Below are 27064 nucleotides of genomic sequence, written 5' to 3' on the forward strand. Positions count from 1 at the left end.
GGAATGAAGATGCTCACAGGAAATGTTTGACACTTTTGCAGGAATTTGGCTTATTTTGTACTAGAGAACAGATACGCCATACCTGAATTTCTAATCTTATTGTACTGGCATCAGAGTAACTAGAAACCACAAAATGTAGCATGGAAAAAAAGAGAAAAAGGAGAGTAGACTATGTATAGATATATTTACATCTACATACATCTACATATAGAAGCTTCTGTTCACTGGAAACCCTATAAGCCACTGCCTGCAATAGCATCCATCCTAAGGGAATTCTAGAGATGATTCTTAAGAGACTGAGGAGATGGGGTTATGAGGTGAGCCCATCTGTGTCAGCACCTTATCCAGCCATTGCAACGGTCCATGCAGGTGGATCTCAATCCAGCAGGGCGTGCTTGTAACATCTTGGCGATGATACTCTGCTCCCCAGCCCTATAAAAGCATCAAAGGACCAAAAAGTGAGGTTTGGCTTTTTTTTTTTTTTTTTTTTTTAAATTACATCACAACTCCAGTGCTGACAGTCTAACACAACTACAGGTAGTCCATCACCCAAGTTCCCAAGATTTAACACTTTGTCCTAGGGATAATTCTCTCTAGAAACTTTTCTCCATTTCAAGGTCATTGTTATCACAGTTATCAGGGACTCCATACTATTAAATTAAAAATGCTCAGTCACACTTCCAGATGCTGAGACCGACTGGCATGGAAAGGCCTGTTTCCAAACTTGGCTGCCTGCAAACAGCCCCTGGGGAATGGTCCCTGCTGTTCGCACCCCAGAGGCATGCCCAGGCAAGTGTGCCAGACTGCTGTCTGGCACAGACGAAAAGCAGGCCGGGCCCTGTCACAACACTTTAACAAGAACTGGGAAGGATCCTGGGCACGGCTTCCTTTATGGGAAGAGATGCATCCTACCAGTCTGAGACTCTAGAAGTTCTAGGTATTTGCCTGAACCTCTGGAAACTTCTGGCAAGGTTCCTATGTACCATACCTAACCTACGTATAGACATTTTCCATAGGTTTTCTACCCTTGAACATGTCCTCTTTTCCCACGGGAGTTCCTGGCTGTCTGCGGTGGGAAGTCCTGCAGTAATTTCTCCAGCTCTGTCAGGGCGATAAGGGATACGGAGCATCTGACAGAAAATGGGGATGTGGTACTGGCAGGCAGAAAAGAGAACGAGAAGTCCCCGCGCCTCAAGCGGGCACAGTGTCTGCTTGTTAAGCAGGCAGCCTGATTTCACAGCAACACAAGACATCCAAGTCACAGCCCGAAGTCTCGCAGCTCACCCGCTGCCTCACTGCCAGAACCCAACTCGGATTTCCATCGGGCAATGTGCAAAACACGGTCCCGCTGCAGGATGAGGCTCGCTCTTTGTTCGTGGGCCGCGGATCAGAGGAGCTGAGCCTTACCTAGCATTATGCTAGTCAGGCGGGTTGATATCCTCGTCATGAAAAAAGGACATGGAGGCATATTAAGATTGATGCCTGCCAAAAGTACCTAAATTGTAGAGTGCTGAACAACTCGGACAACTGAGGCTGCTAGAACCCATTTCTCTAGATGATCAGCTGCAAAACTAGGATCGACACCAAAACTAGATGCCATAATAAGTGGTCTGGGTAAAATCCATTTCTACTTAATGAAGAAAAGTGGGAATAAAGCAGAAGAGTAAGATATGGACCCACCAAAGCCCAAAGAGTACTTTTAAAGAGGCAGCAATTTATCAGGCTAGAAAGGGCCTGTGTTCGTAGGCACCTCAGATTAATGTTCTGGAAATGTTTATGTAAAATGCCACTCCTTAAATCAGCGCAGTCAGACTTCTGAGTTGGTGAAGTCTTAAGTACTCAGCTGCAGTGAAGATACACGGCCAGAAAGGCAAGTGTCAGAGGAGTCGGTGCACCTCTGCTGTCTGGTGGGACAGAAAATCCAGAGGAATAGCAAGCCCAACCTGCCCCATTTGGAGGAGCCTGGCAGCACGTGCGGCTGGCTGCCCATCTCCTTCTGCTGGCAACTCCCAAACCTTTGCAGTGCTGCCGTCCCAGGCTGTCGGATGGAGCTCCCAGCATGGGAAACGCCAGGAGGGCCGGACCCCCTGTGCCTCCCATACATCACTCTGGGGCTGCAGGTAGCCTCCTGCATCCCTGGGGCTGAAACAAACCTGGAGGTGGAGCTCTCTTAAAGAGGGAATAAAAAGGAAAACAACTTGCAAAGCTGCAGTGCTGTTTTGCTTAGATGGTGGGAAGAGGATACTGATACCCCACGGGGAGACCAGAAATGTGCCTTCTGGCATGGGGGAGATCAGCTGAGGGGTCCTGCTGCTCCTGCCAGCCCTTCCCAGCTCCTGTGGGCAACAGCTCTCTCCAGCCCAGGCTCCAGCCACATCCCAGGGCGCTGAGCTGCCTTGTGTAGCGGAACGGCCAAGTCTGCCGAGTTGTCCCCTTAGCCCCAAGACCTGGGGAAATGCGTGAGGGAGGGTGCTGGGTTCAGACCTCTGCTTGGAGAAACTCTCCAGCCTCTCCACTTTGTGCTTCAGCTGCTCATCTGTGGAGCAGGGACAACAGCCATCCTGCTCTGGTTATCAGCAGCGATGGACAGAAACCGCTGTCTGCTCTCACTGACCATACACTCACATTTGCCTGAGGGTTGAGCTCCTCCCAGCTGCTCCATGGACACACGAAGGGTATCAGAGAGGACAGGACCTTCACCTCCCTCTGTCCCATGTCCAGAAGATGACACAGTCCCGGCAAGTTTCTCACATCTTGGTTCCTACCCTTCCCCACCTCCCAGCCGGCAGCTCGAGCATTAGTGGGGTAGGAGGCAGGGTCTCCAGCCCTTTGGCTCTGCTTGCCCTACGGGCTGTAAGTGATGAGCGGCATCTGGACACGAATCAGGGGAGAGGCCACAGGTCTGCTCTGCACCTGGGGCTCCTGGTGCGTGGCTCTGCCAGACAACATGCTCCTCTGTGCTCTGCATACCCAACACCCAGGGGCGTACCTGTCCCCAGACTGAACACATCGGGGTTCACGCCTTGGGAGAAAAGTAATTTGAGAAGACTGGGTACAGGAAAGGGTCTTTACAGGCCAGGAAGGAAGAACCTAGATGAGATTTGCATAGCCATTTTCCAAAGGTCATGGGAAAGGGTTCAAAATAACTCCTCACTCTGGTCTTCTGGTGCCTGAGGCACTAAGTGGCTGCTATTATTTCAACAAAGCAAGGTGATAATATGGCAGCAGCATTATTTAATGCATCAACACCACCATTTCTGCTGCCATGCTGGGCATGGAGGCAGATAACACATCAAAGAGACTGCCCCTGAGTTGCTGAGATAATGAAAATACTGCGTAACTGGCTACACTGCCTTTACAAACAACATGCCCATTCATGTCTTCCATTAAAGAAAACGCTGTTTGTTGGGTGCCTTGCTTTCTTTTTTTTCCCCTAATGCTTGCATGTGAGCAAGATGTCAGTTTCTTCCCAAGAACAAAGAAACAGCGTGGTCACAGGCAGGGAGATTTTGGCTTGGACCCTTGGGAGAAGTTACAGGGTACTCTTAATGCTCTCAGAGAGTTAAGGAGATGGGTCCCCAAGGATGGCTGGAAAGAGTCAGACCAGAAAGCTGTGTGGGACTCAACTCATCTGCTTTGCAGAACGTAGGGGAACTGGGCTCAAGCCTCAAGCAGTTTTGTAGTATCTTAGATGTGAATACAATCAGATTGATTCAGTCATTTGTATAGAACCAAATCTGCAAGACAAAGGGACATACTCAAGCCACTTCTTATGGTACCTAGCAGAACCAACTGGCTTCTAATGGTGCAACTTCTCTAGTTTGCAGGCTGAACATTGCTGCTAGCTCTCCCCAGCAGCACTATAGGAAGTCAGTCCAGCGCATCTGTAAACAGTCTTGAAATACTCACCATTCTCTGGGGTTTAGATGCTGCAATAGGCACCTAAGTAAATCCTAAGTGCTAAAGGGAGTCAAGAGATCTTATTCTGGTGAGAAGGCCATTCAGAAGATTTAAGAAACTCCCACAAAGACTGATACATCACACACAGAGCAGTCAGACTGCAAAGTTCAGATATGAAAGACACGGAAACAGTAATGACTTTGGTGGCCTCCTGTCTCTTCCAAATAACGGGGGAAGGTCACATGTTCTTTTGGGTTTTGTATTGTGCTTGCAAGAAGCCCTTCTGGTCGTGTGGCTGGCCAGAGTGAATGTCATCAGAAATTAAGACAATCTCTTGCCAGGGATCAGACAGGTGGAAAACAACAACAATTCCCAGCAGGTTCACTGGGGGCTAAAGGAGGACTCAGGCGTTTCTTGACTGAGACCATATATACCAATCTATAGTGATGGTGAGACTGTAAATTAGTCTAGACATGAAGACATTCCTTTCAGATCTATGGCTCTGCCAAGCTCTATTGCAAACCAGTAATGATAGGAGACATCCCAGCTGCCTAAGATATGTGCTACAACATTTACATATTGCTAAGCCCCTCTAATTTGAGCTCTTTATGCAATCAATGGGGGAACATCACCATGCAATCTCTGCTTATTTTCCGCAAAAAGCCTATGGAATACCTGATTTTTGGAATCTAAGAAATTTCCAGGTTGACCACAAAAGCTACCGATTTTAAGCACCTAAAAGTTTAAGGCAACACTGGGAAACAGGCAGTCTGAATTGCTATTTGCAAGCTGGGTGTCTAAATCCCCACTTTGGAAGGATTTGATGGGCTCCAGTTCTGCACCAAAGCTAGCAAGTGATGGGATTTGCCTGTTCAGAAATGCAAGAGAAAACAAAGAATCCTTACTTTAACAAAGCTCATTCGAATAGTACACATCTTGGTCAGCTCATACACCACTTCAAAACCATGATTGACTGACTGGGCAAGCAGCTGGGCAAAGAGCTGGTTGTTGAAGATCTTGAGGCTGCAGCCACTGGGGATCTTGCAGACAGTGGCTGGGTGGAAACCATGCTGGTAGTTACAGTTGCGGCTTTGCACAAAAATACTGCTGTCGCTGACACATTCAGCATAAACCTCCCCACCAACATAGTAAAGATGAACACCTTGAAAAAGAAAAAATAATGTGTATTATTTCTCCATTGTTCACAACACGCTTTATACCAGTAATTCTTTCAGTATTTTACTGGTGTGGGCATACAAGCCCAGGATCATTCCAGGCGCTCAGTGCCTATACATTGCCTTTTAAAAGACAGTAAACTGTGTGCAAATCCATGTATCTATACAATGGATCCACCGACATTAAGAGGAAATGGTCATAAACACTATTTCGAGGTACTGGTCTAGGAGAAAAGTCTTGGCATGTGATGTTTTTCTTTTTTTCTCAGTGAAGGTTCGTTTACTTCCTTAACCCAACAGCATAGTACTTTATGACAAGACACACACACATAAACATATGTCAACCATATACAAAGCATGGATCAAAACTGTCAAAGAACTGACAAATCTGTTATGCATTACACATCTAAACATATTTTCACTGTTGAGCACATGCACGCTGACCAAGACCCACTTCACTGCACGCTATTTTTTTACTACAGGATCCTATCTCATGCAGTTCAAACACAGCATGGTGTGTACTTAAAATAGCTTGTCTGTATTTTGCTTTATCCACCACATCAGAACCATGTATTTGCATTTACATGATGTGACTTACTCATCAGATCCTGTTCAAAGTGACCTTTAGCAAGAAAATGGCTGATTTCCTTCTGGACTTTTCAGTGCCCGAGTGACTTCCTAACTCTTAAATTTTTATCGTGCCTTGCAGAAATGAGGATGGAAGCATTTCTACCCATTCAAAGACTCTGCCCCCCCCAGGATGTGGGCTTGCATGAAAATATACCAAAATTGGTGGGAGAATTTATCTCAGCCCAATTCAGCAACCTTAAAATTAGGGATCTCGTGTAAGAGAATTGTCTAGATGCCTTCTCTAGTTGATAGATGATGAGAGGCACTGTGACCAGATGATTCACTCCATCCACTATGGGGTGCCAGCTTAAACTGATGGAAGCCTGTGCAGGTGCTGAAAAGACTCTCTCGTTCCCTGCTCCTGCTGCTTCTTCCCACAACTGCTTTCATGCTGGCAGCAATGGCTGGGGATTGGGCAGCTATCCAGACTGGGGAACTGAACCAGCTAATAAACTTAAAAACAAACAAAACAAAATAAAAGAAGATTTGTTTGCAGTGAGATCTTCATCAGTGCAAGTGTGGCAATGGGGACCCAGACTGCTTAAACGTGAGCATGGAAATCACACCCTGAAGGGGGCCAAGTCATCCTCTGAAGATGCCCAGACATTCACCTTCCCATGGCTAGATTAGGTGAGATGAACCCCTCCCATCCCATGGCCACGAGATGTGGAAGGACTCTGTTCTCATAAAAAACGCCACTAAATAAAAATAATATCCTCCTCTCTATTCCCAGGTACAACATTCAAATCCTTACATACAAATGCACATGTTCATAGAGTCTCAGTGGACTGCCTGCAAAGCTAGTGATAACTACCCTTTAATAATTCAGTTGTAATTAGTTTTATTCCTGTTGTCTTTCATGCAAAAAAGACTGGTTACATATTCCCAGTCTGTTCATCATTCTGTGGTCATGACAGCAAGGGGCAGCAGCACATTCTTAGGACAAAACCAGCCTCTAAACAGAAGGGAAAGGCTCAGGGAAAAGCAGGTTGAGTGGGAAAGGAATCTGGGAAAAATACGCTCTCCCATAGACTTCCAGGGTGACTCAGACGGGAACCTTAAAGTCTGTCTTCAAGCCATCACTTGACTTTTACTTCTATGCACCCACGAGATCTCAAATTAGACGTGAGTGGCAGGGGGTGTGACTCAGAGCACACGCTAACTAGTATTGCACTGGGAACACGGGTTAGGTGACAACTCCATTAGACTGGTTGTCAGCTCCAGTCGAACTGCACCAGCCATTATGGGGTGCTGCACATGGTGACTGCTATTCCTTGACCTATGTCTCCTTTCCTTCTGTGGAAGATGGACAAAAGGGAAGGACTCAAAAACACAAAGGTCCTAGCTGACCTTGATGGAGTCCATATAACTTTCTGAAATAAACAGATAGAGTGAGAACACAGGGTAGGGAGAGAAGAATAAGGACATAAATGTTCCCCACGTTTCAAATCTTCAGGTGTGGCTACTGATTTAGGGTCATCACACTTCTGGGTGCTAAGGTGGAAAATTTTAAAGGCTGGATTTTCAGAGTATATCGAGTAACCCAACTTCTGAAAAAAATGAATGCTTTCAAAGGCATAGCCCAAACTGTGTACTACAATAACAAAACCACCAAAGTCACTTCTGAAAGCAGAGGCTACAATTTGCTTTTTCCTGGTGGACTTTTTAAAAGCAATAAATACAGCAGTAATGAAATGTCAGTGTGTATTTCCATTCTTCTAGTATTCATTCACCAGTGACAAGCACCCTCAAGGAAGCCAAGCAGCTGAATGCATATTTGTAGAAGACCAAATCAGAGGTCCGCATGTTTTAGTGGGATTTCATTGCTCTCTGCAGAAACTGGGAATTCAGCAGTCTCCAAGCATCCACATCTTTTTGACACTCTGATGAGAAATCCCCTTTTTGCCCTTGACGTCTGACTGCTGAAACAGGTCCAATTGCTAGTAGATGTTGCATTGTGTTCTGGATTGTTTTTAGCTTTGATGTGGTATTTCCAGGAAACCGTTTCACGCTGATACACTAGATGACAATTCAATCACATATCCTTATCCTACTGAGCTAATCTTGTTTACTCACTCCTTTTTCTCCCCTGTTAACATGTGACAATTGTATCCATTTCAGTAGCTTTCATCTGTCCAGAATGCCTTTGAACTACACACTTTTGGAGCTGCTCTGTGCTCTTCTGCAGGCCTGTGCTAGTGCCACTTCTACTCCACTTGAACATGTTTTTTTAAGATTTGCATAAATAGGGAAGAAGAGCAGTAAAATTAAGGATCTCTGATATACTAAGCTACTCTCTCGACAACCTGCTCCCTTCCCTTGGGCAGATTCCTAGTGTACGACTTTAAAGGACTTTTAATCAGTGAAGACAGATCTTCAGATTTGAATGGATGAGGACCATTAGCATTTAGCTCATGTTCTTTCTATTCTGTCTCTTCCTCTTTTTGGGCAGAAAGTCACAGGATGTAACATCCTCAAATGACAGCTTTGACTGGGATCTTTTGTCATTCTTCGTTTAGGGCTGGGCTCAGCTTTGATCTACACCCCTCTGACAGCTTATGCTGATAGAGAAGCTTTGCTTTATTTTCAGAGTAAGTTAGAACTAGATGTACTACTCATTTCTGCCCCTCACAACAAACCACTACAACAGACACTTGTAGCATCACACTGGCTTGACACAGTGCAACACAAGTGTTTTCCCTTCTGGAGAAAAGTGCAAGAGCTACGTACAACACCTCCTGCATGAGCCTTCAGGTTCACTGTTGCTTGTAAAAACGATGTCACATTTGTCTCGGAGCTTCCCCATATTCAGTCATTCAACACTAGACTATCAAGAGCCAATTAAAATACTGCTTTAGGCCTGGGAAATGAGGTGAGGTTGACGAGATAATAGGAGTGGAACAATTAGAGTTAATTAGCCCAGTGGGAAATCCTTTCCCAGGCAGCTACTGGTGAGAGGCTGGGTTGGCAAGATAATGAGTCTAGACTGGATATACCAGAACAGGCAAAGCTTCGCCTGCACAGAGAAGTGGCCGGTACAGGGCTTCTGACTCACCACCACAAACAGCAGTAAGTTCTGGGAGAACATCAGGTGCTACGCAGCCCCAGTGATCTGGGATGGAGTGTGTGTGGCCAGGCATGCCCAGGTGTGGTCTCCTCGTACTTGTCACCAGTAGCGCATGATCCTGCATGCACGGGGTATACAAACCCCAGCAGTGGAGCACACAAGGAAAACTGCTGGAGGGAGAATGCAAGACTTAGTTTTACTGGTGAGAAGTTGACAAGGCAGGGAATCAGACTGGTAGGGGGGAAAAAAGCTACAAAGGCAACTCTGGTAGATTTCTTCAGCTAAGTAACTCAACTACTAAGTGTTTCATCCATCTCCCTTTGTTATTTGGTGGGAGGAGAACCAGCCCTGAGGCACCAGCAATTATCATTTTAGTGGCATTTCAATGGCAATATTCCCAGTTGCCAGAAGCTCTAATAAATAAAATGAAAATACATACTGCTAAATTAGAACACACAAATATAAACACCATTTTTCTCTTTGCTGGCCAAGTAAATAGCTTTTGTAAGGAGCTACTCTGCTGATTGTTATCCAGTCAGAAAAGAATCAGCTGCTTTTCTTCTGTTTCAGAAGTAATCTCAGAGCTTTGATTTTAAGACGAGCACATCTGACAAATCAGCTAGGTTTGTAATGCAACGCACTGTTCTTTCAAGCTCTGAATACTCCCGAGAAGGGATTTCCTCTTACCTTTTCCTATGTGTCTCCTGGTGTTTTCTATAGTAGAGTTGCGGTTTACATTTGAGAGCAGTCCCAGGCAGAACCTGTTTTTGTTATTTGAGGGATCTGTAAATCCATCTATAAGGATACTTCGTGAGGAAGCCTGGAAAGTCTCCCCTACCCGGTTGTTGAGTTCATAGTAAGCAACTGAGCACCAATGTTGGGGTTCTTCATAGCAAACAGGCCGAAAGTCTGTAGGAAATAAAATTAATCAGCTGCTCAGGTCTCAGTAATATTTTTTAAACAATCATTCTCTGTTTTCTTTCCTCCCTCCCTCCCTCTCTCCTATCCCCCCACCTCCCCCCCCTCCCCAGCTCTTCATCTAAACAGTCACTTATGTCACGCTTTATCTCAACAGCAGCTTCTGTTTCTTCTTAATTTTATGACTGAAGCCCCAAACATGCAAAGGGCTGGTACACCAGCTTAACTCTAAGCCTCCAAGGAGTCCCACTTGTTCTTAAAAGTGATAATTCCACTGCATTAAATTAAGCACATGCTGACATTCCTTGCTGAACCGGGGCCCAGTCTCTACACTGAAAATAGTAAAGGATACATCTGCTCTGCACACCAGCAGAAGCTAGGGATGACAGATGGGCTCAAATCAAGTCAAAACTGAGCCAAGCCTTCAGCCTAATACCTAACTCTGAAGTTCAGAAGTAATCAATCACTCCCCCCAGTTTTTTTGCATGCTTTGGGGCTTTTCGCTTCCATGTGGGACCACAAGCAGAAATGCAGCAAGGTCATTTCTTTTGGATCTACCCCTGCCCATATTTTCTAACTCAGAGACAGAGAAAGACTCAAAAATGTAACAGAATCTCTGAGCCTCATTCATCCTACAGGAATTAGTGGGAAACCTTATCCTGCCTGCCCACCACAGGCATGTGAGCCTCCCTGCCCCCAGAGCACCTCTGTGCATAACCTCTAATAAACTTCCAACTAATATTCACTAGGGCAGTGATCAGGGATGGTAAACTATGGTCAAGAGATTAAAGTATCACGACAATTTGTTTAAGAGTATTGGTGTCTGATAACTAGTTATTATCTGGCCATTCTGTGTACCCATCTGTAATTAGCACTATCACCCTCATCTTCCTTCTGCTCCAGTTCTGTGATACATACATGTGTCCCTCACTGTTCCAGAAGGCTGGCATTATTTTTTTAATGTGCATGTCTGTGCGCAGTGTTCAGTCCTCATGCCATAAAGGACATTTGTTTAGGACTACAATATGCTGGACTAAAAGAACGATGGTGATTTTTCCTTTGCAGTAGCAGGAAGCCAAAGGAAAACCCAGCAGAGGAACTCCATTTCCCCTTGCTGCTCTGCAGCAATGGGCTTTGAATGGTGATGGCATCACCTGCCACTACTAGTCTGGAGGTAGTGGAGACCATGCTGGAGGGGGTTGAAGTTGCTTTGAGGGGAGCGAGGAGGATCTCAGACCCTTCTACTCTGACCACCCATGACCTCTCCCACTAAAGCATTCTTATATGAGGACGAAGAGTTCAGCCCTCTGTAAAAATCTCTTTGTACTTCACTGGAACATGTCCTTTTCTTTCCTAGCCAGCCAGCAATATATAACATTAATACAAAGATGGCAGTAAGAAAGGTCCCAACCACAAGGCTTTAAAGTACTTGAAACCCAGGACTGAAGGTGATAAAGAAATCGGTTCCGATATTGATAGTGCTCTCATGTGTTATATTGCCTCACCACCCTTGCTTTGCTATCTTTGTCTTTACAACGTAGATAACAGTGTTTGCTTTCATTAACAGCTTTCTAACTGTAGTAGTCCATGGATGCAAGTAAGGTCTAAACTCTAACTTCGCACATAATTCACTGAATTCTTAAATCAACCTATTCTGCTAGCTAATGGATAGGTCTAGTACACAGCCTTACTGAAAAACTCTCTGAAACCTATTACTACAGATCACTGAACCTTCTTGTTCAAATAACAATTTTGTTGCTTAACAGTTTTTCTTTGAAGAATAGTACAAATGGTTATTTACTTTCAGCTTCTCCATCGGCAGATTTACCTCCATTGGGCAAAGACAGCACTAGTTGACTTTCAGCTATTGCATCCATTGACCGCCCATTGTGGGTTCCTGGAGGTTCTCTTGCATGGTAAGGGGGGGGTGGAGTTTCCACTATTGGAAAGAAGGAAAGAAAGAAAAGAGAGACACCTAAATCAATATGTTGGTAAATTCTCCCTGGCTTTTCCTGGTGAATACTTAACTTCTTCAGCATTTTTTAGCTAGAGAAGGGCTGGAAACAGAGCACAAATCTGAACCTGACCTCCCTTCAGTCTCCAGATTAAGACCATTACATGTTCAGGGAGGATGGGAAGGAAAGGCTGTCATGTTGGACGTGCTGCCCTTGAAAGAGAGAGGGACAGTCACAACAGGCCTAGACCAGTGTCCAGTCAAGCTCTCTGTTAACACCAGTTGTTACCCTAAGAAAGTAACGTAGTTTGATCCTTCAGTTCCAGACTTCTCTCACAAATTTAAAACTTGAAGAGGATGATTTAAGAGCAGAAGCTAACTTTAATTGATCCTCTGGGAGAAAGCTCTCTTTCTTCACAGACTATAAAAAAAGCCTATGGAAAACCTTTCCACTGTAAAATCAGATTTGCCAAAACTCCCTCTAGATTCGTCCTTTTTACCTCTGTCCTACAAGGGAAGGCTGGCCCTTGTTTTCTGGTTTGTTCAGTCTCCCATCAAAGAGAAATGGATGTGATAAAAAAGTACGGAGAACAAGTATCAACTCACAACCTGCCAAGCTCCTGATTTGTTTCATTTATGGCACAGTAAGCTAGAAGACAGAAGGTGACTCTACAGTGGGGATTCTCAAGAAAGACAGGAGGCTTTAGAAAGCCAAAGAAAAAGGGACTTCATTTTTGTATGTCAACATTCACTGCCTAAGCACTAAAAGCATGTAGTTTTACTCATTTGAACAGATGCTCAGTGGGCTTGTGTGTAAATTACAGCCATATACAAGCTTGCCGGACTAAGGATCTCTTTAAGAAGACCAAGGTTTAAGTTTAACTTGGTTCCAGGTTGAAATTTCCTCTTTTGTTTGGAGTCTGTTAGCTGGCCCTCAAAACAGAGCAAATTCATGTAGAGTGGATAAATGTTGACTGTCTCATAAGACAACCATTGAATCTTCCAATTAAGTACTGCACAGGAATGTTATTCTATTTAAGCATTGTTCAGGATTTAGGAATTTCATACACTCTATGGTATTTCTAATATATAGATGATATAACCCTCCCATAGAAAATGCAACAAGCTAGAAGAGTAAAACAAAATCAAGAAAGAGTGGAAGAGAATAACAGTCACAGAAAAGAATATAATGTGGTTATACAGGTATTTTTGATGTCTACACCTAAGCTAGTCACTATAAGCTCTCCTTATACCCACTAAAGAAAAATAGGCACCTGTAGACACAGTGCATCTCAGCTAATTTAGACATATACCTTAAGATGCAATGAATCTTGTTCTAGGAGTGCCTGTTTTTCTCCACTGATTACAGAGAGTGTACAGACAGTTGCATAAGATGTAGAAATTTGCATCGTTGACATCTATATTCGGTCACACCAATCCCACTCAAGGTTCTTGATGTAACTCCAGTTTGCTTTAGATAGTCTTCCATCCCTGATTGTTATGCAGGCAAATTATGCTTATCAGCATGCCGTGTGCTGTGATATACCGAAGCTCAGGTTGAGCCACTTCCATTTTTAAGTAGCTTTGCAAGGTCCCAAGTTCAGTTAAATACACGAATCATAGTCATTACATAGTTGGAATGGGCCTGATTTACCTGTCAGGACCAGCTCCGCTGAATCCAGCTTGGTTACACAGAGGTGAAAGAAAAAGATGGGAGAAGACAAACAAGTCCTACTGCTTGCTGAAATCTTTCGATGTTGCTAAGTATGTTTTAATCTGAAGTACAGATCTAGAGAAGAAATGAATGAAGGTCCATTCAATGAATGGAGAGGGAAGGAAAAACATCACACTGTGTTGAAAGTGTCCAGCTTAAAAGGAGGTTCAAATACTACAAATACCTTGTAAAAATAAACACCTTTCTTGCACTTAAAATCAAAATAGGCATATCATTGAGGACATGTATTTCAGTGCTTTGTAGTTGAGACATTAAAACATTAAGCTACAAGATTCTGACCTGAATTAATCTTCGTGAAAAAGCTGAGATCATTGAAACTATTTGAGAGTTACAACAAAGTGCAGAAGTGAATCTGAACCATGTTTCGACACTAAAGCTTGCTCTCAGCTGTGTTGCACGACACCTTCTTGGTATATTTAACAGCAAAAGCATAGTTAAATTCTCAGGTAATTAGAGCAGTACGAAGTAAGGAGTTCAGAACGCAAACCACCTAAGTGATATAACCCTGCCGACCTCAGAACCATGGAGCTGATGAAACACGTTCCAAAGTCATAGGAATTTGCCTGGTGGCTTCACCAAGAGTTGGGCCAGATTGTTAAATGCCTTTATTTCCTGAAGTTTATACAGTCAGCGGGATCACCATAGATTAAAAAATATTTCTGCGTACCAATTTCCCCATTTTATCCTCTCTCTTGATGGAGTTTCTAAAGGTCCCTACCCTGACCATCTCTATTAGAGGTGCCTAACTTATGTGTTGCAAATGCTCTTTTCTGTGGATTGCATCAGAAGCTTGGATGGGCAGCTTTAGGCAGAATGTGGCCCCGCACACCTGCTCTTCTCCTCAACTCTCCCCTTACAGTAATCACAAAATCTCATCCAGGCACTTCTAGGAGTGGGATGGCTACAACTCTTTTTCCTTGAGCATCCGTCAGAAGGACTGGGAGACAATACTAAGAAACTGTCATAAGAAATCACGTTCCAAATACATCCTGTCCAACAGTTCAACCTGTAGCTACAGCCTGCAGGGAGCACGCAGAATTGGCACCTGACCCCAGGCCCTGGAAAGAACCTGGATCGCTGATTTCAGGATGTCTGAAAGCTCATTCTTACCCGTGAGCTGATAGGGACTTCCAGGTCCAGAAGAGCTTCCTGGTGAGTTGGGGTAGCTGATGCTGTTAGGTGACTGGGAGAACATGTGGCTGGGTGATGATGGAAAAGGGGTGCACGGAGGATGCTGGAAAGAATCAGGATAGGTGGCATTGTGCGGCATCAGCGGCTCGCTGTGCAGAGAAGTGTTTCGAAACTTGGCGAGAAGGCTGAGGTGAGGGTTAAACTCGCTGTGTCTTGGAACGAGTACAGGAGGTAGAACTGAAAATAAAAACAAGAACAGAAAAAATCTGGTTAAAACTGCACTCTTGAAAGTGTATCTCTTTGTAAGTTAAAAAAAGGCATATTCCATGATGCCCAAATATTGTTGTCTATATACAAGTCATTTAAGGGCAACAAACCTGTCCAAAAGCTGATTCTTGGACCTTTTTTTCCCCAGATTTGCAGCAATTCCATATGCAAAATATGGACTTATTCCTGACTGGAGCAAGGTACCATAAAATTCACAGGTACGGCATGCGCACACAACTCTTTTACAGAAATGCAAGTGGCACATTTCTCCCTCTCAAAATTACCTATTCCTTCCTTCCTTCCTGAAAGACTGAACATGTCAGGAGTTTGCTAAATATTGTCACCAGGATTTCCCAAAACCACAGCGAAGTTTGATAACAATTAATAGTGCTCTGCAATACACTGCATATTTTACTACCAGTGTTTTACAGATGGGCAAAAGGAAGCACAGACCTGAAGCTAGATACCAGATTTAAAAGGTTTTCAGATACTTGACAAGGCTGCCAGCCAGACAGTGGGATTTTTAAAAGGAAATGTAAATGGCAATTCAAATATTGCAGCAGTATTAATTTAGCTCTTGCAATATAGTTAGAAAAGATCTAGCATGAGGAGGCAAATGTCAATGGTCAGTAGTTAAGACATGAAAAACACAGGTCAGAAAACTGAAATCCAAATTCATCCATGTAAAAATTGGCCTAAAGAAGATATAACCTCTCTGCACAAACTCTCTTCACTTACATCTCATACTGTCAGTGCTGTTAACTGCATTGCTGCACCGAGAAACCTGAAGTTGGCTCAAATTATTTTGAATTCTGACAAATCAGGAGCGAGAGCAGAACTGGAGTCAAAACACTTCAGAAAACACGACTAGTGAGCTACCTATGAAGATGCAGCCCCTAGGCTGGAATACAAATGGGCTTGCTAAATAGTTCTGCATATGGGAGTTCAACTTGAGGCTTTAACTGGGTCCCCCATAGTCCTCACGGGGAGAACAGCACCTACAATGGGCGATTCATGTACCCCAAGATTTCTCTATTAGTTACTAGCTCACATAGCACCTAATTCTCTTAAGGCCTTAAACATAGGTAGGGAGAATGAATCCCCAGTTGCTATCACACAGATCTAAAAGCCACCAGAGAAGATAAGGAGGCAATTTGAGTTATTGTGACAAGGATGAATTGTCCCAACACTGTGAACAATTCAGCAGGCTTGTATTGATTGACCTAGTGTCCAGAGTTCCTCTGGCCTAAAACCCAGCAGCATGTAATCTTTCAGTCTATCCTTACTAGCTTATGGAAACAAATAGCACCGTGCGCTCTTGGTTATAAATGCTGACAGGAATATATGGTTTGAACGTGTTTTAACATATTGTTTGGGCCCAAAAGCTCTGTCTAGTTAAGGCCAATTTTTTTTAGGTAGGTTAGCTAACACCTTTTAATTACAGCAAACTCTCATTTATCCAGCGTAATGAAAGAATGGAGTAATTGTTATAAAGCAAATAATACAGAGATAATGCAAAACATGTGCATGAGAAGAGGCTGTAGGAACATCCTCCTTGGAGTGCACTCTCAGTGCACATCGACTGCTCAGAGAGCTGCGGCAGCGTAAGCAGGAGGAGGAGGAGCAGTGCCTGGTACCAACGGCAGGTTTACACCTTCTTGCTTGATGTAGCGCTATGCTGCAGCTGGGGCAGGGTTAAACCACACTCCTGCCCGTCCACTGGCATATACCATTTGGGAATTTGCCAGTCACCCATGAACTGGAGAACTGAGCCCTAAAAACATACAAAAGATTGTACTGATGACAGGGCGTTCACCGCAGAAGTTATCTTCTTACCTGCCTGGAAACACATGCACTGGGATACCTGTTAAGAGCCCATACGTAGGCCCTTTTCTGGCCCAATGCATTTCTATTTAGCTTCTGGCCAGCACGCGGATGGTGCTCTGGAGACTAGTTTCTTTCCTTCTGCCTCTGATATGCCGCTACCTGTGGGATGAAGATTTTATTGCCACCCTCTTAAGTCCTTTGGTAGAGAAAGGTATTTCTGCTTCTTTACCACTTCTTTAGCTTTTTGGATTTCCTAGAGTCTCCCGGTAGGACTCATATAAGCCACACAGGTATCCACATTGGAGATGCATTGCCCAGTCCCCCATGGATCTCTTCATAGGCAGTGGAGAGAAACAGACTCTTTTACTGCTCAGTTCCTCTGCTCTATACTGGGACAAGACCAGTACCGCCACTGCAGATGGGGTTTTGGCGAGCTGGATCCCTCCAGTTCCATGGTCCCGTGAGCAGCTCCAGGCTGTGAGCTGCTGCTGCTTCTGGAGTTTTCCTCTGCTGCTCCATGAAACTGGTACAATGCTTGCCAGGTCTGCTGCTGCTCAGCCAGCTCTGACCAGCAGCTTTAGAAAACGGGGAACTGGTGATCCCTTTGCACCCAGCAGAGGTGCTGAGCAAAGGACAGCTGCGCTACTGCAATGCCGTGCAGCGTTGGGAGGTTGGCACCTCGCTGCGCGTACCACCGCTAAGGAAGCGGGTTTCTTCAGCCCTGTGAGAACTTGGTGGAACTCCTTCTCCAAATGAAAGCTGAGACTCTGGATGTGTAAAGAGCACTTGCCAGGGAAAGCCTTTGACTCGCCCTGAGTGAGTCAGCAAGAGGAATTTTCAAGCCTTGAACTCCTTCCCAGCTCTGACCAGGGTACTTTTAATTTCTGCTCTGCTGTACAGTTTTTGCCACCTCACTCAATCTTTCCACTGACTGCTCTGTGGCTGCCTAGAGGGCTAAAGCCTCTGTGGTGGTGAGAAATTCAGAGATTTTCTTGTTTGTGGCTAAAAATTCCCCAGAGGGCCTTGTTCTCCTTGTTCTTTCAGTAACAGATGTCACTCTCCAGGGCTCAACCACTCTGAGGGAAGTGTGACCAGAGGCACAAAACTGAGTGATGGAGCACACTGGGACCTGTCTGTCCTCATAATTAACCTGTGTTGTTTCCACTCAATGGGATCGTTTTCTTCTACCTGCTATTCCCCACCGAGAGCCAGGGGCAGATCCTTCCTTCTATGCATGCCCAAGCGTTGATGTTCTTTGTTCAACTGAAGACACATTCGGTCATGTCCCAAGTCCTGCCACTACCTTTCCTGCACTAGGCTTTCTCCTGTTCCCTTTAGCTGCAACAGTTCTTGCAGAAACCTGGCTGTGTCCAGAGCCTGTGACTTCAGGTGCTAGCAAGCAAACTATCTGCCTCACGGTTTAATTCCAGGTACAACATCCACACTGCGATTTCTCATACATCAGCCTATCTTTGCAGATTTTACTACCTTTGGAGACCTACCCTGCAGTGAGATCCATCTGTTCCCTATGCCCGTGCCCATTCACAAACACCAAACACATGGCCAACACTGAGATCACCAGGTGGTCTTCCAACTGGGAGGCTACCACATCTTAGTCCTACTCGGGCTTGATGAAAGCAGTTAGTCTAAATCAAAAGTTCATTTAGGCTCCTGCTGTCTACAGCAATGGTGCACACTAGAATTTGCAGTATCTACACAGGAATGATCTCATATAAAAATAACAGGGTACATGTTTAGGCAGCTTCTCTATTTTTCTGAAACTGCAGCTTCTCGTGACAACAAATCATTCAAGACTTCTGACCAGCTCTTTGAGGCAAAGCAATGAAGGGAGAAGCAGAGCCTAACCACCATACCTATCTCCTTTAGGCTAGGTGGCCTAGCCCCTCTCTGCAGTGGGTGTTGCACGAATAGAGGAAATACTTGCTGCTTTTTTCTAAATGGCACCTGCTGCTCAGCAGACCTGAGAAGAAATCCGCTGGAGACACTGGTAGCAGCAATAAAAGCTATGCATAATCTGTGCAGTATTGGCCAGCACAGACTAGGATGTGGCTGGGCAGCCTGAGGACACAGCAGAGGCAATGAAACCCCTGAATCTCAGACCAGAGCTTAAAGCTGCTCTCTAGTAACTGAGGCCTAGGGATCTGCCAGGCCATTAAAGAAAGGGTGAGGCTCTCCCATCTTTGACACAACTCATTCATTCTGAATAAAAGTTAATGGATCTGGTCACAGAGTGGTTGACTCAGCAAGACAGACTGCAGCAATGGAAAGTAAGCCCCAAAAGGATGGACATTTGTATGAAAATAATACTGGCTTGTGGCTTATAAAAAAATGCACTGCTGACTAATTGCGTAGGTGGATTCTTTAGCTCCAGAGGATGAGACTCAGAGAATCTCACATAAGCCTAAAATCACCAACAGCCAAGATGCACAAGATTTCCCGTAGTTAAGAGGACTGTTGTTTAAACAGACCGGCACCTAGATCAATTGCTCCCAGCCTTTTCTGTGGTAATCCCTCTGCTACCACTTTCTCTTGAAGCTCATTTCTTCTCTTGCCTCATCACCACCACCTCCTTGCAGCACTGCTTTCTAATTGCCTCTGGCCTGGAGTTGCACTACTGCCCCTTGCAGTGGTGTAAGTTCTCTCTCCTGCCGCTGCCCCAGCACACCCGAGTAGGTTGTACTCCTCGCTGCACCTCGTCTTTAGCAGGGAGGTGACTCACTTGTGAGCTTCAGCTTCTAAGCTGTCCCTGTAAGAAGAGCGGTAGGGGTGAATACAACAGCCCAAGAACAAGTCCCAGAACAATTCTGTGAAGAACTGGCATGGCACAGCTTGCATCCTCGCAGCTGTGCTCTCTTTCACCTCCAAAGCAAGGTGGTCCCATCCAAAGTGCCCAAAGTCCCTTCTGTGGGCTAACCCCTGCACCCAGAGAACTGCTACTCCATGTGAGTCTGCACAGGTCAAAGCTGTGCCTGGGAGCACGCTGCCAGTTCAGCAATACTCTGACCTGCACCTTGGCTCCGTCTCATTCACTAGTAGAGATGTAGCCAATCTGCTGCACAGACAAATGATAGAGACATGTTCACAGCTGAAACCTTCTGAGTTTCAGGGTCAGAACAACAAGGTTTGGCAGCCATTTAGCAGCTGCTGGACTATCCCAGTACTAGCGTTTGTTAGCTGGCACTGAACAGAGCAGAAGACCGGGGCTGAAAACAGCACTGTGCAGCGCTATCAGCTGCTGCGCTGAGGACACTCCATTAACTGCACTGGAGGTACGCCAGAAGAAACGAGAAGACACTAAAGACCGCAGCCTTCAAAGAGAAAGATACACAAAATTGGGTATTTTATGAGCATCTTTTCTTAGATTCTTGAGTTTATTTTAGGAAGGCAGGAGATCAGCTCTTTCCACTGAAAACTGTTGACAACAAGCACCACTCACAGCAGCTGTAAAATTTTAGTTGTGACAATGTTTACAGCAGTTCAGACACAACTTCAAAATGACAGCTCCGCTGCAGTGGAAGGACTGTCAGAAAAGGGAGCAGCCCCTGTTGTTTAACAAATGTTAACAAATGTCCTTCCCTTATTTTATCTGCGTGAAAAGAAACATCCCACAGTTCACTTATCTGATCCTAATGTCACCTCAGAGCAAAGTTCATGCCAGACAAAGAGTAATCACAGAATAATAAGTATACACTTACCAACTGTATCCATTAGTAAATTAAATTACTGTGATTTTTGGCAGCAAGCGAGAGCTAGGTTAGACATTAGAAATCATTTTGAACTGTAAGGAGAGCAAAGCAATAGATTCACTTGCCTGGGGAGGTTGTGGAGCCTCTATCACATGGGATTTTTAGAGCTCATTAGAAAAAGATCTGTCAGGAACACACCTGGTAATTTGTTCTGGTTTGGGAGTAGGGGCAGAGAACAGGACAATTCTTCAAGATCTCTGCCAGCCCTGCTTTCTAAGATGCCTATAGAAGTCAACACTGAACACTACAATTTTTTAACAGCTGTTTCACTGACACAAAGCCCAATTAAATGACCCTTCAGTGGGATCATAAGTTTTCAGTGCTGACCAAGCCCAGTCTAAAGAGGATCGCCAGTGGAAAAATTCAAAGTTTTATGGGAACTTGGGGGACTTATTTCACATAAACTACCCATTTAGGTAAGTCCCACTGAAGGCAGGCCACCAGGCATTTTAGGAAGAATCAACTGACCTGGTTTCATATCCACCAAGCCATCTTACTGCAACTCTAAAGACAGAGCTAGTGATAGGTTTTTCCTGTGGATTAAGGAGTCGATTGTCGGTTTTCAGAAAATGAGACATAAATCTAGCCAGGGCAGTAAGTCAAGGATGGTGCCCAGCCTTCATTCAGATGGACACCAGTTTGCAGGGGGAGGGTTAGGGGGGCAGCCAGCACCCCCACCCACAGAAAGGAGGCTCGCGTTCAGACCCTGGACAAGATCCGGGCGCCCTCGGGGGTCCGAGGGGACACAGACCCCCCCGGGGCAAGGTGCTCCCGACTGCCTCCTTACTCCTGGCTGCCGGAGCTGTGATGCCACCGTGCAGGGAAAGACTCAGGGTCCTTCCATCCAACGGAGCCTGCCTTTTCAGATTTCAGAGCGCAATTCGGTGGGATGCACCAAGACTAGACCTGCCAGTGCAAGAGCTAACAGAGATGTGAATCATTTGCAGATGATATAATTACCTGGGGTTTCCACCCGCCGGTAATGGTAGGGGTTAATGCACACTTCTTTCTGTTTTGAGCCAAAGGGGAACTCACAACATTCCAGTGGTTTCAACTCATGGTGAGATTGCAAATCAGGCCATCGCCACACTCTGCAGTATATGACGTGGGGGAGCCCCTTGCGGTGAGACACCTGCAGCCGCCCATCCAGGGAACGTGGGATTGTGACACATTTACTGGGCTGACCCGGGCAGCTCAGAGCCCTTTCCAGTTCTTCCATGGCACCTTTCTTCTTCTTCAACTTCTTCACCAAGGAATCAACAGCTTTTTCTGCCCACTTTTCCTCTTCATCTCCTTGTTTCCAGCCCAGCAGCCTTTTCACTGCAGGGCTGGTGAAGGAGAACAAGGAACTGATAGGGGTGCTGGAGTGCATAAGAAGCAGAGATGACACACGAGTGTCAAGGGAAGCACCAATTGCTCTCCTGCCTTGCAAGGCTTGCACAGAGTTTCTACAGTATTGAGATGGACGCTTCCTTCAAGGAAAGGTTCTTCCACACATACGTTTTTGTAGTCTTAGGCACTGGTTACAAGTAGTCCAACAGGGTGGGTGTCAGAATTTTCCAAGCATCAAGAAACTGCTGATGAAGCCTGGAATAACAACACAATACATAGTTAGGCTTCACACACTACTTTCATTGTTCCTTCAATAAAATCTTTCGAAAGAGAAATTATTCAAAATGTGTATTTCATTTTCAATGGTTTTCTGTTTGTTTTTTGCTGTTTATTTTGGGTCCAAGCCTCTCCTCCACACTATGTTCCACACTAATTTTAGAGTTGGACCTCGGAAAGCATTTAAGTGTCCAGTCACTTCAATTTGTGTTTAGAGTTTAACGCACTGGGCAAGTTGTTGCAGGGTTGGGGTTATACTTACTACAAAAGAAAAGGTACCTTTTTTTTAATGCTGGTAGCTGTAGGTTCAGCTCAAGCATCTTTTATGAAATTAAATCTATAATATCAAATTTTATGGAGGTAATACGTAGAATATTTTTCTGATTTCAACTCCCTCTCTGCCCCTCCTATCTCACTCTACTGTCAAGAGTTGTGCAATACTAACTGCAAAATTAATTTAAAATTCAACTACTTCCAGATTTCATTTAGTGCCTTTGAAAGATGTATCACTATTCTCTAAGCTTATTTACATTTCCTCACGTGCAAGAGAAAAACCTTGTTTGCCTCGCCAGCCTGGTTCGCTGTCTCCAACAATTCACAGTTTTCTGGATGAAAATTACAGACTTTTGGACACGGTTTGTGCTGGATGGATCCTGAGTTATTTCTGCTACGATCTGCTACATCTGACAAAGTCCAACAGAAAGAGTTTAGTTCTTGAGGGTTTTTCTTTTTTTTTTTTTTTTTTTAAATGTAGCTGGAGCCAGTCTAATTTTAGCCGAAAATGACATATTTCCACCGACTGGAACTCTGAGGAAGAACGTTCTTGTATGTCAAGCTATTTACTGCTTTAAATATACTTCATGGACCCCCTGTGCATACCAAGTCCAAAGGTCTGAACTATACAGAGGGCACTTAGAGCAGGAGGTGGAGGCAGCTTCTAAATGGATGCCTCCAGAGAAGCAGCTCCATGACTGCCCTCCTCCACCCTTGTGGGAGGACTTGGGTCCTTCTTGCTCCCCATCAGAGGACATCATAGTCCTCAGCACTGCTTATATGCAGCCACTGAGGAGACAGAGAGATATTGCCCGGTGTTGGGGCAATCAAACCATATTATTCTGCAGTTTCCTTAAATGCACAACAGCTCTTGTAAGAGTTCAAGGGGCACCTGGGGACACCGAACGCAGGCACAGGTACAACATATTGAGGCAGCAGCCCAATCCCAAAGACTGGTTCCTCGGCATAGTCTGATCCTCTCAACACCACACAGCTCCGGAGCACGCTGCAGGGTAAGCACACATGGCCCAGGGTGTCAGAGCCTCTTGGACAACATGCAATGATTGCTGAGGACCAGTGACCGCCTAGAGCCGTTTTCCTCCTAGCCCTCCTGTTTTGTTCTCATGCCCGTTCCTCTGCCCCACTGCGTTACCCTTTAAGACGCCCAGCACCCTGAGAAATGCAGATATACATAAATATAAGGAGCTTTTTCCCTTCTTCCACAAGAGCAGCAATGATGAGGGCAGGGGCTCAAATTCCCCAAAGCCTTCCACAGAGCTAGGGAGATGGAAGCACCTGGCCCCAGAGAAGAGAAAGCATAAAAGCGACTCTTTGGCATGTCACAAGCCCCAGCAGCAGCTGCTATTCCCCCAAGAGATTCATATTCCAAGAGCCGGTGAATGTGAGGCTGCATGAAAATACAAACAGAGGGACTACAAAACTGGGAGGAAGAGCAGGCACACTTTGCTTCAGGCAACCACCACAGCACTGAGCTCTGCCTTATGCAATTTCTACATTATCAAACTATGTGTATGTCCAGTTGTCCTCAACAGTCAAGAGAGGCTCTTGACAGAGCACAGCAGAAATCCCCTCACTCACGCCATGCAGCAATCCATGATCGATTCCATGGAACTGCCTGAACTTGTCCCACTACACAAAGAGAAGCTTCAGATTCCAGATTTTTTCCCTGCTCTATATTAGTAAAAATCCAATGACCTGGAGCATTTAGCTGGATAGTTACTAATGCCTCTTAGTCAAAAACAAAGTCTATTCCAAACACTTAGTGGTATATGTGAGAATGAAATAAGTTCAGAATGATTTATCACAGGAAAAAACCCTCAAGCTGCTTGTAAAACATAATGTGGATAAAATTTAGGCAAGCAGCCTCCAGCCTTCGCAGAGCAAGCTCAGCCTACAGAGCCCAGCGCCAGCCCCATCTAGGCATCCCGTGCAGTGGAAGTGTCTGCTCCTCACTGCCCCGGTGAGAACCACCGCACTGCTGTCATTGCTTGGCGGCACCAAACCCCATCCTCGCCGAAGAAAATGAAACAGTGCTGGGACCTCTGTGGATCAGCCCTGAAAGCAGCAGCAGGAGGTGAGGAGAGCCTGGGATGAAAACCCACAGGACCAGTAGTGGTGTAAAAGTCTCTGCTCCCGGCTGAGAAGGAAAATGGCTCACACTTCTTATCTGGGGGGGTCTCTCGAGCGTTAGCGTGTGTAAACAACTGCTCCTGATAAGGTAATGCAACATTACAATGATCAGATATGAAAACATACATGTTCACGTAAAAGTATTGTCCTGAGATTTTCTTTCATTTTGACCAAGGTTTTAAATAAACACATTAATCTCTTTCAGTCAAATTAAATAACTCAACAGTGACATCAGTATGAGTCTGAGCACTATTGTTGCTAGTGGGAGAGTCGCCAAGACTATGTATATAAAAGCAAAAGCCGTGCTTTGCAGACCATGTGATGTAGTCTGAGATAAAAGTACATTGCACAATTTCCTACCATGCTCCCCTCCAGTTTCTTCTAAAATCTTTTTTTCCCCAAAAATCAACTGACATACAAAATATAAATGGTATTAAATAAACTAAACAGCTTTCAAATAATACTATTATCAGAACATCCTAGTTTAATGTCATTAAATTACATAATACTGCATACTATTCAGCAGACTAAGCCCTGTGTTGCTAGGTTTAAACACTCCATTATGAAATACCTAGGCAGCCACTCTGCTCCAGGGCTGTAATGATAGAGATGTCAATTCACAATTTAATTTTAACAATCTTTAAGGAGAGCAGTTGCCTGTTACAAAAGGCATACAGCTTAAGCAACCTGCTTACCCAACAGGAAACTTCCAACATTGAAACGTTTTAAAACCATGTTTGATGTATTTTCTGTGCTGATAATCCATCGTGTTTCTCAATGCTCATTGCTTTAGAGTGGCAGCAGGGAGGGAATTGTTACAGTTTTGATCCATATCCCAACCATACGTATCAAGCCCTGGGCCATACCACGATGGAAGTTCTTGTCTGGTCACCTCTATCTGCCTCAACAACAGTATGATGTGCTATCGTGAGTATGAGTCACGTATCATTCAAGGCACATCCCTAACACGATTCCCTCCTCTGGGACCACAAGGAAGGCTTTGTCTATCTGTAAGGTAAGTGACTGGTCAACACCAAACATGGTCAATCTTCCATGCTGTAAATCTTTATTCCATCACTGAGTTTAGCCTAAGGTCTGAAGCTTGCTTTAGGGAAGAGGCAGAAGACATGTAGCACGTGAGCATGGACCCACCCTTTTGTTTCTGTGGTCTGCAGGAGAAGGTGGGACTGGAAGGTGGGACTAGAAATCCTTCAGCCCAGTTCACTGACTCCATGCTCCCTAAATATAAGGTGCCTACCTTAGCTATGGCTACACTAAGGAACATTTTTGGGCACGGGAACTTGATTATCGATAGCATAAACTATTACTACAGTATCTGGAATGGCTTTGGTCTGTGCCAGTAGCACTCTCTCAGATAACTCTTGTGTGTAGTACAAGAGTTAGCAGAGACCACGGGTCACTCCTAATAAGAAGTCTGCATAGAGCCACCTTGTTTTGGAGGGTGAGACAGCAGTTGCATGGAAGTAAGCCTCTCCATCCCAGTTGGCCTCAAGGCCAAGAACAGTACTAGGAATGTTTAATTTATTAGTACGGAAACAGCCTTTCAGTAGAATTTACTTGGCCACATAAACATGTCCAAATTGTTGACACTCATATCTGACCTACTCACCCTAAAGTCCCTAAATACCTACTTGAGAAAAACATGTGTGTATGTGGCATGGACCATTCCACCTAAAAGGAAATATCTAGGAAAAAAAAAGCAAAATCGGGCACTGCATACAGCTAATGTTGGATAAGATGAGCCTCACCTCAAGTCTGAATTGACTGCTAGGCTAAGACCCAGCAACATGGACACAAAGGCACAAGGACACTTTCTCATACTCCTAAAACTGTTTTTCACCCTCCAGTGTAGAATTAGCCTGTAGGTCCTTAGGTCAATACGAAAAACATGTTCCTCCAGGAACTTCACTGCAGTAACTTCCACTGTGCTACTAAAGAGCCTGACACACCAAGAGTGGAGAAAAGGAGATGAAACACCATCATTGTGAGCTTAACTGTTTCCTAACTGGAGCCAGGTCCTGCTTAAGTCAGTAAGAGGGGGTTCCATAGCTCATGGAAATTAAACGTGCCATCCTCTGTGTCTCACGTGGCAGCATGCTGACACCTCCATTATGGAAAGACTTTGGGGAAATTTAGATTGCATTTAATGTAAAAAGGATCCACTGTGTCGGGGAAGACTCGCATCAGCCCTCAGCAGAATGCCTGTGCAGGCCAACACGCTGATGAAGTTCTCTCTAATTCAATTCCCATGGGCGCAGCTCGGGAATTGTACCAATCCTCGTTATACTTCACTCTAAGCTTTATGCAGAAGTCAAAAAGGAAAACCGCATGGATGCTAATGAAAAGAGGCTTAAAACACAGCTGCATAAAAGCGCAGTGTCCAGCCTCCCTCAAAACCGTACCTGTGCACGCGTGTGTAAGCAGATGTGTGTATGCATTCGGCCTCGGAATAACGCTCCAAGACGCTGCCTCCACTCAGAGCGCCTGCCTGGGCTAACTGAGCTGGGAGAGGGATGGCTCTTGCTCTCAAAAATGGCTGACATCATCAGTCTCAGTGTCACTGCAACAGCTAAGTAAGGCCACAGAGGGAGAGTTCTCAGAGGGTCGTCTAGACATCAGCCTGCAGTTCTTGGAGATGCA

General features: G+C 44.9%; 1 protein-coding gene across 3 annotated transcripts; it reads right to left on the minus strand.

The window, feature by feature from the left end:
• Nucleotides 1-272: 272 nt before the first annotated feature.
• SMAD9 (SMAD family member 9) lies at nucleotides 273-21955 on the minus strand. 3 transcript variants are annotated; one of them, XM_010572759.1, is made up of 6 exons: nucleotides 21332-21955; nucleotides 14490-14747; nucleotides 11519-11629; nucleotides 9460-9681; nucleotides 4806-5062; nucleotides 273-432 (listed from the first exon to the last, which is right to left on the minus strand). In XM_010572759.1, exons 1-6 carry the CDS (start codon nucleotides 21741-21743, stop codon nucleotides 289-291), a joined length of 1404 nt encoding a protein of 467 aa, XP_010571061.1. In that variant the 5' UTR covers nucleotides 21744-21955; the 3' UTR covers nucleotides 273-288. The 3 variants fall into 3 exon arrangements, with proteins under 3 accessions (XP_010571061.1, XP_010571060.1, XP_010571062.1); XM_010572758.1 differs by having other exon boundaries at nucleotides 11492-11629; XM_010572760.1 differs by lacking the exon at nucleotides 11519-11629.
• Nucleotides 21956-27064: the final 5109 nt, after the last annotated feature.

This window comes from Haliaeetus leucocephalus, unplaced genomic scaffold, assembly GCF_000737465.1.
Source record: "Haliaeetus leucocephalus isolate CR32 unplaced genomic scaffold, Haliaeetus_leucocephalus-4.0 Scaffold351, whole genome shotgun sequence".
Taxonomy (NCBI): domain Eukaryota; kingdom Metazoa; phylum Chordata; class Aves; order Accipitriformes; family Accipitridae; genus Haliaeetus; species Haliaeetus leucocephalus.

Excerpts from the sequence above, each read along its gene's own strand:
- SMAD9 (XM_010572758.1), bottom strand. The coding sequence starts at position 21,743 with ATGCACTCCAGCACCCCTATCAGTTCCTTGTTCTCCTTCACCAGCCCT. Across the intron at positions 11,630-14,489 it reads AAGTCCCTATCAGCTCACGG|TGGAAACTCCACCCCCCCCT; the intron begins GTAAGAATGAGC and ends TCTTTCCAATAG. Across the intron at positions 9,682-11,491 it reads TGCCGATGGAGAAGCTGAAA|ACTTTCGGCCTGTTTGCTAT; the intron begins GTAAATAACCAT and ends TATTTCCTACAG.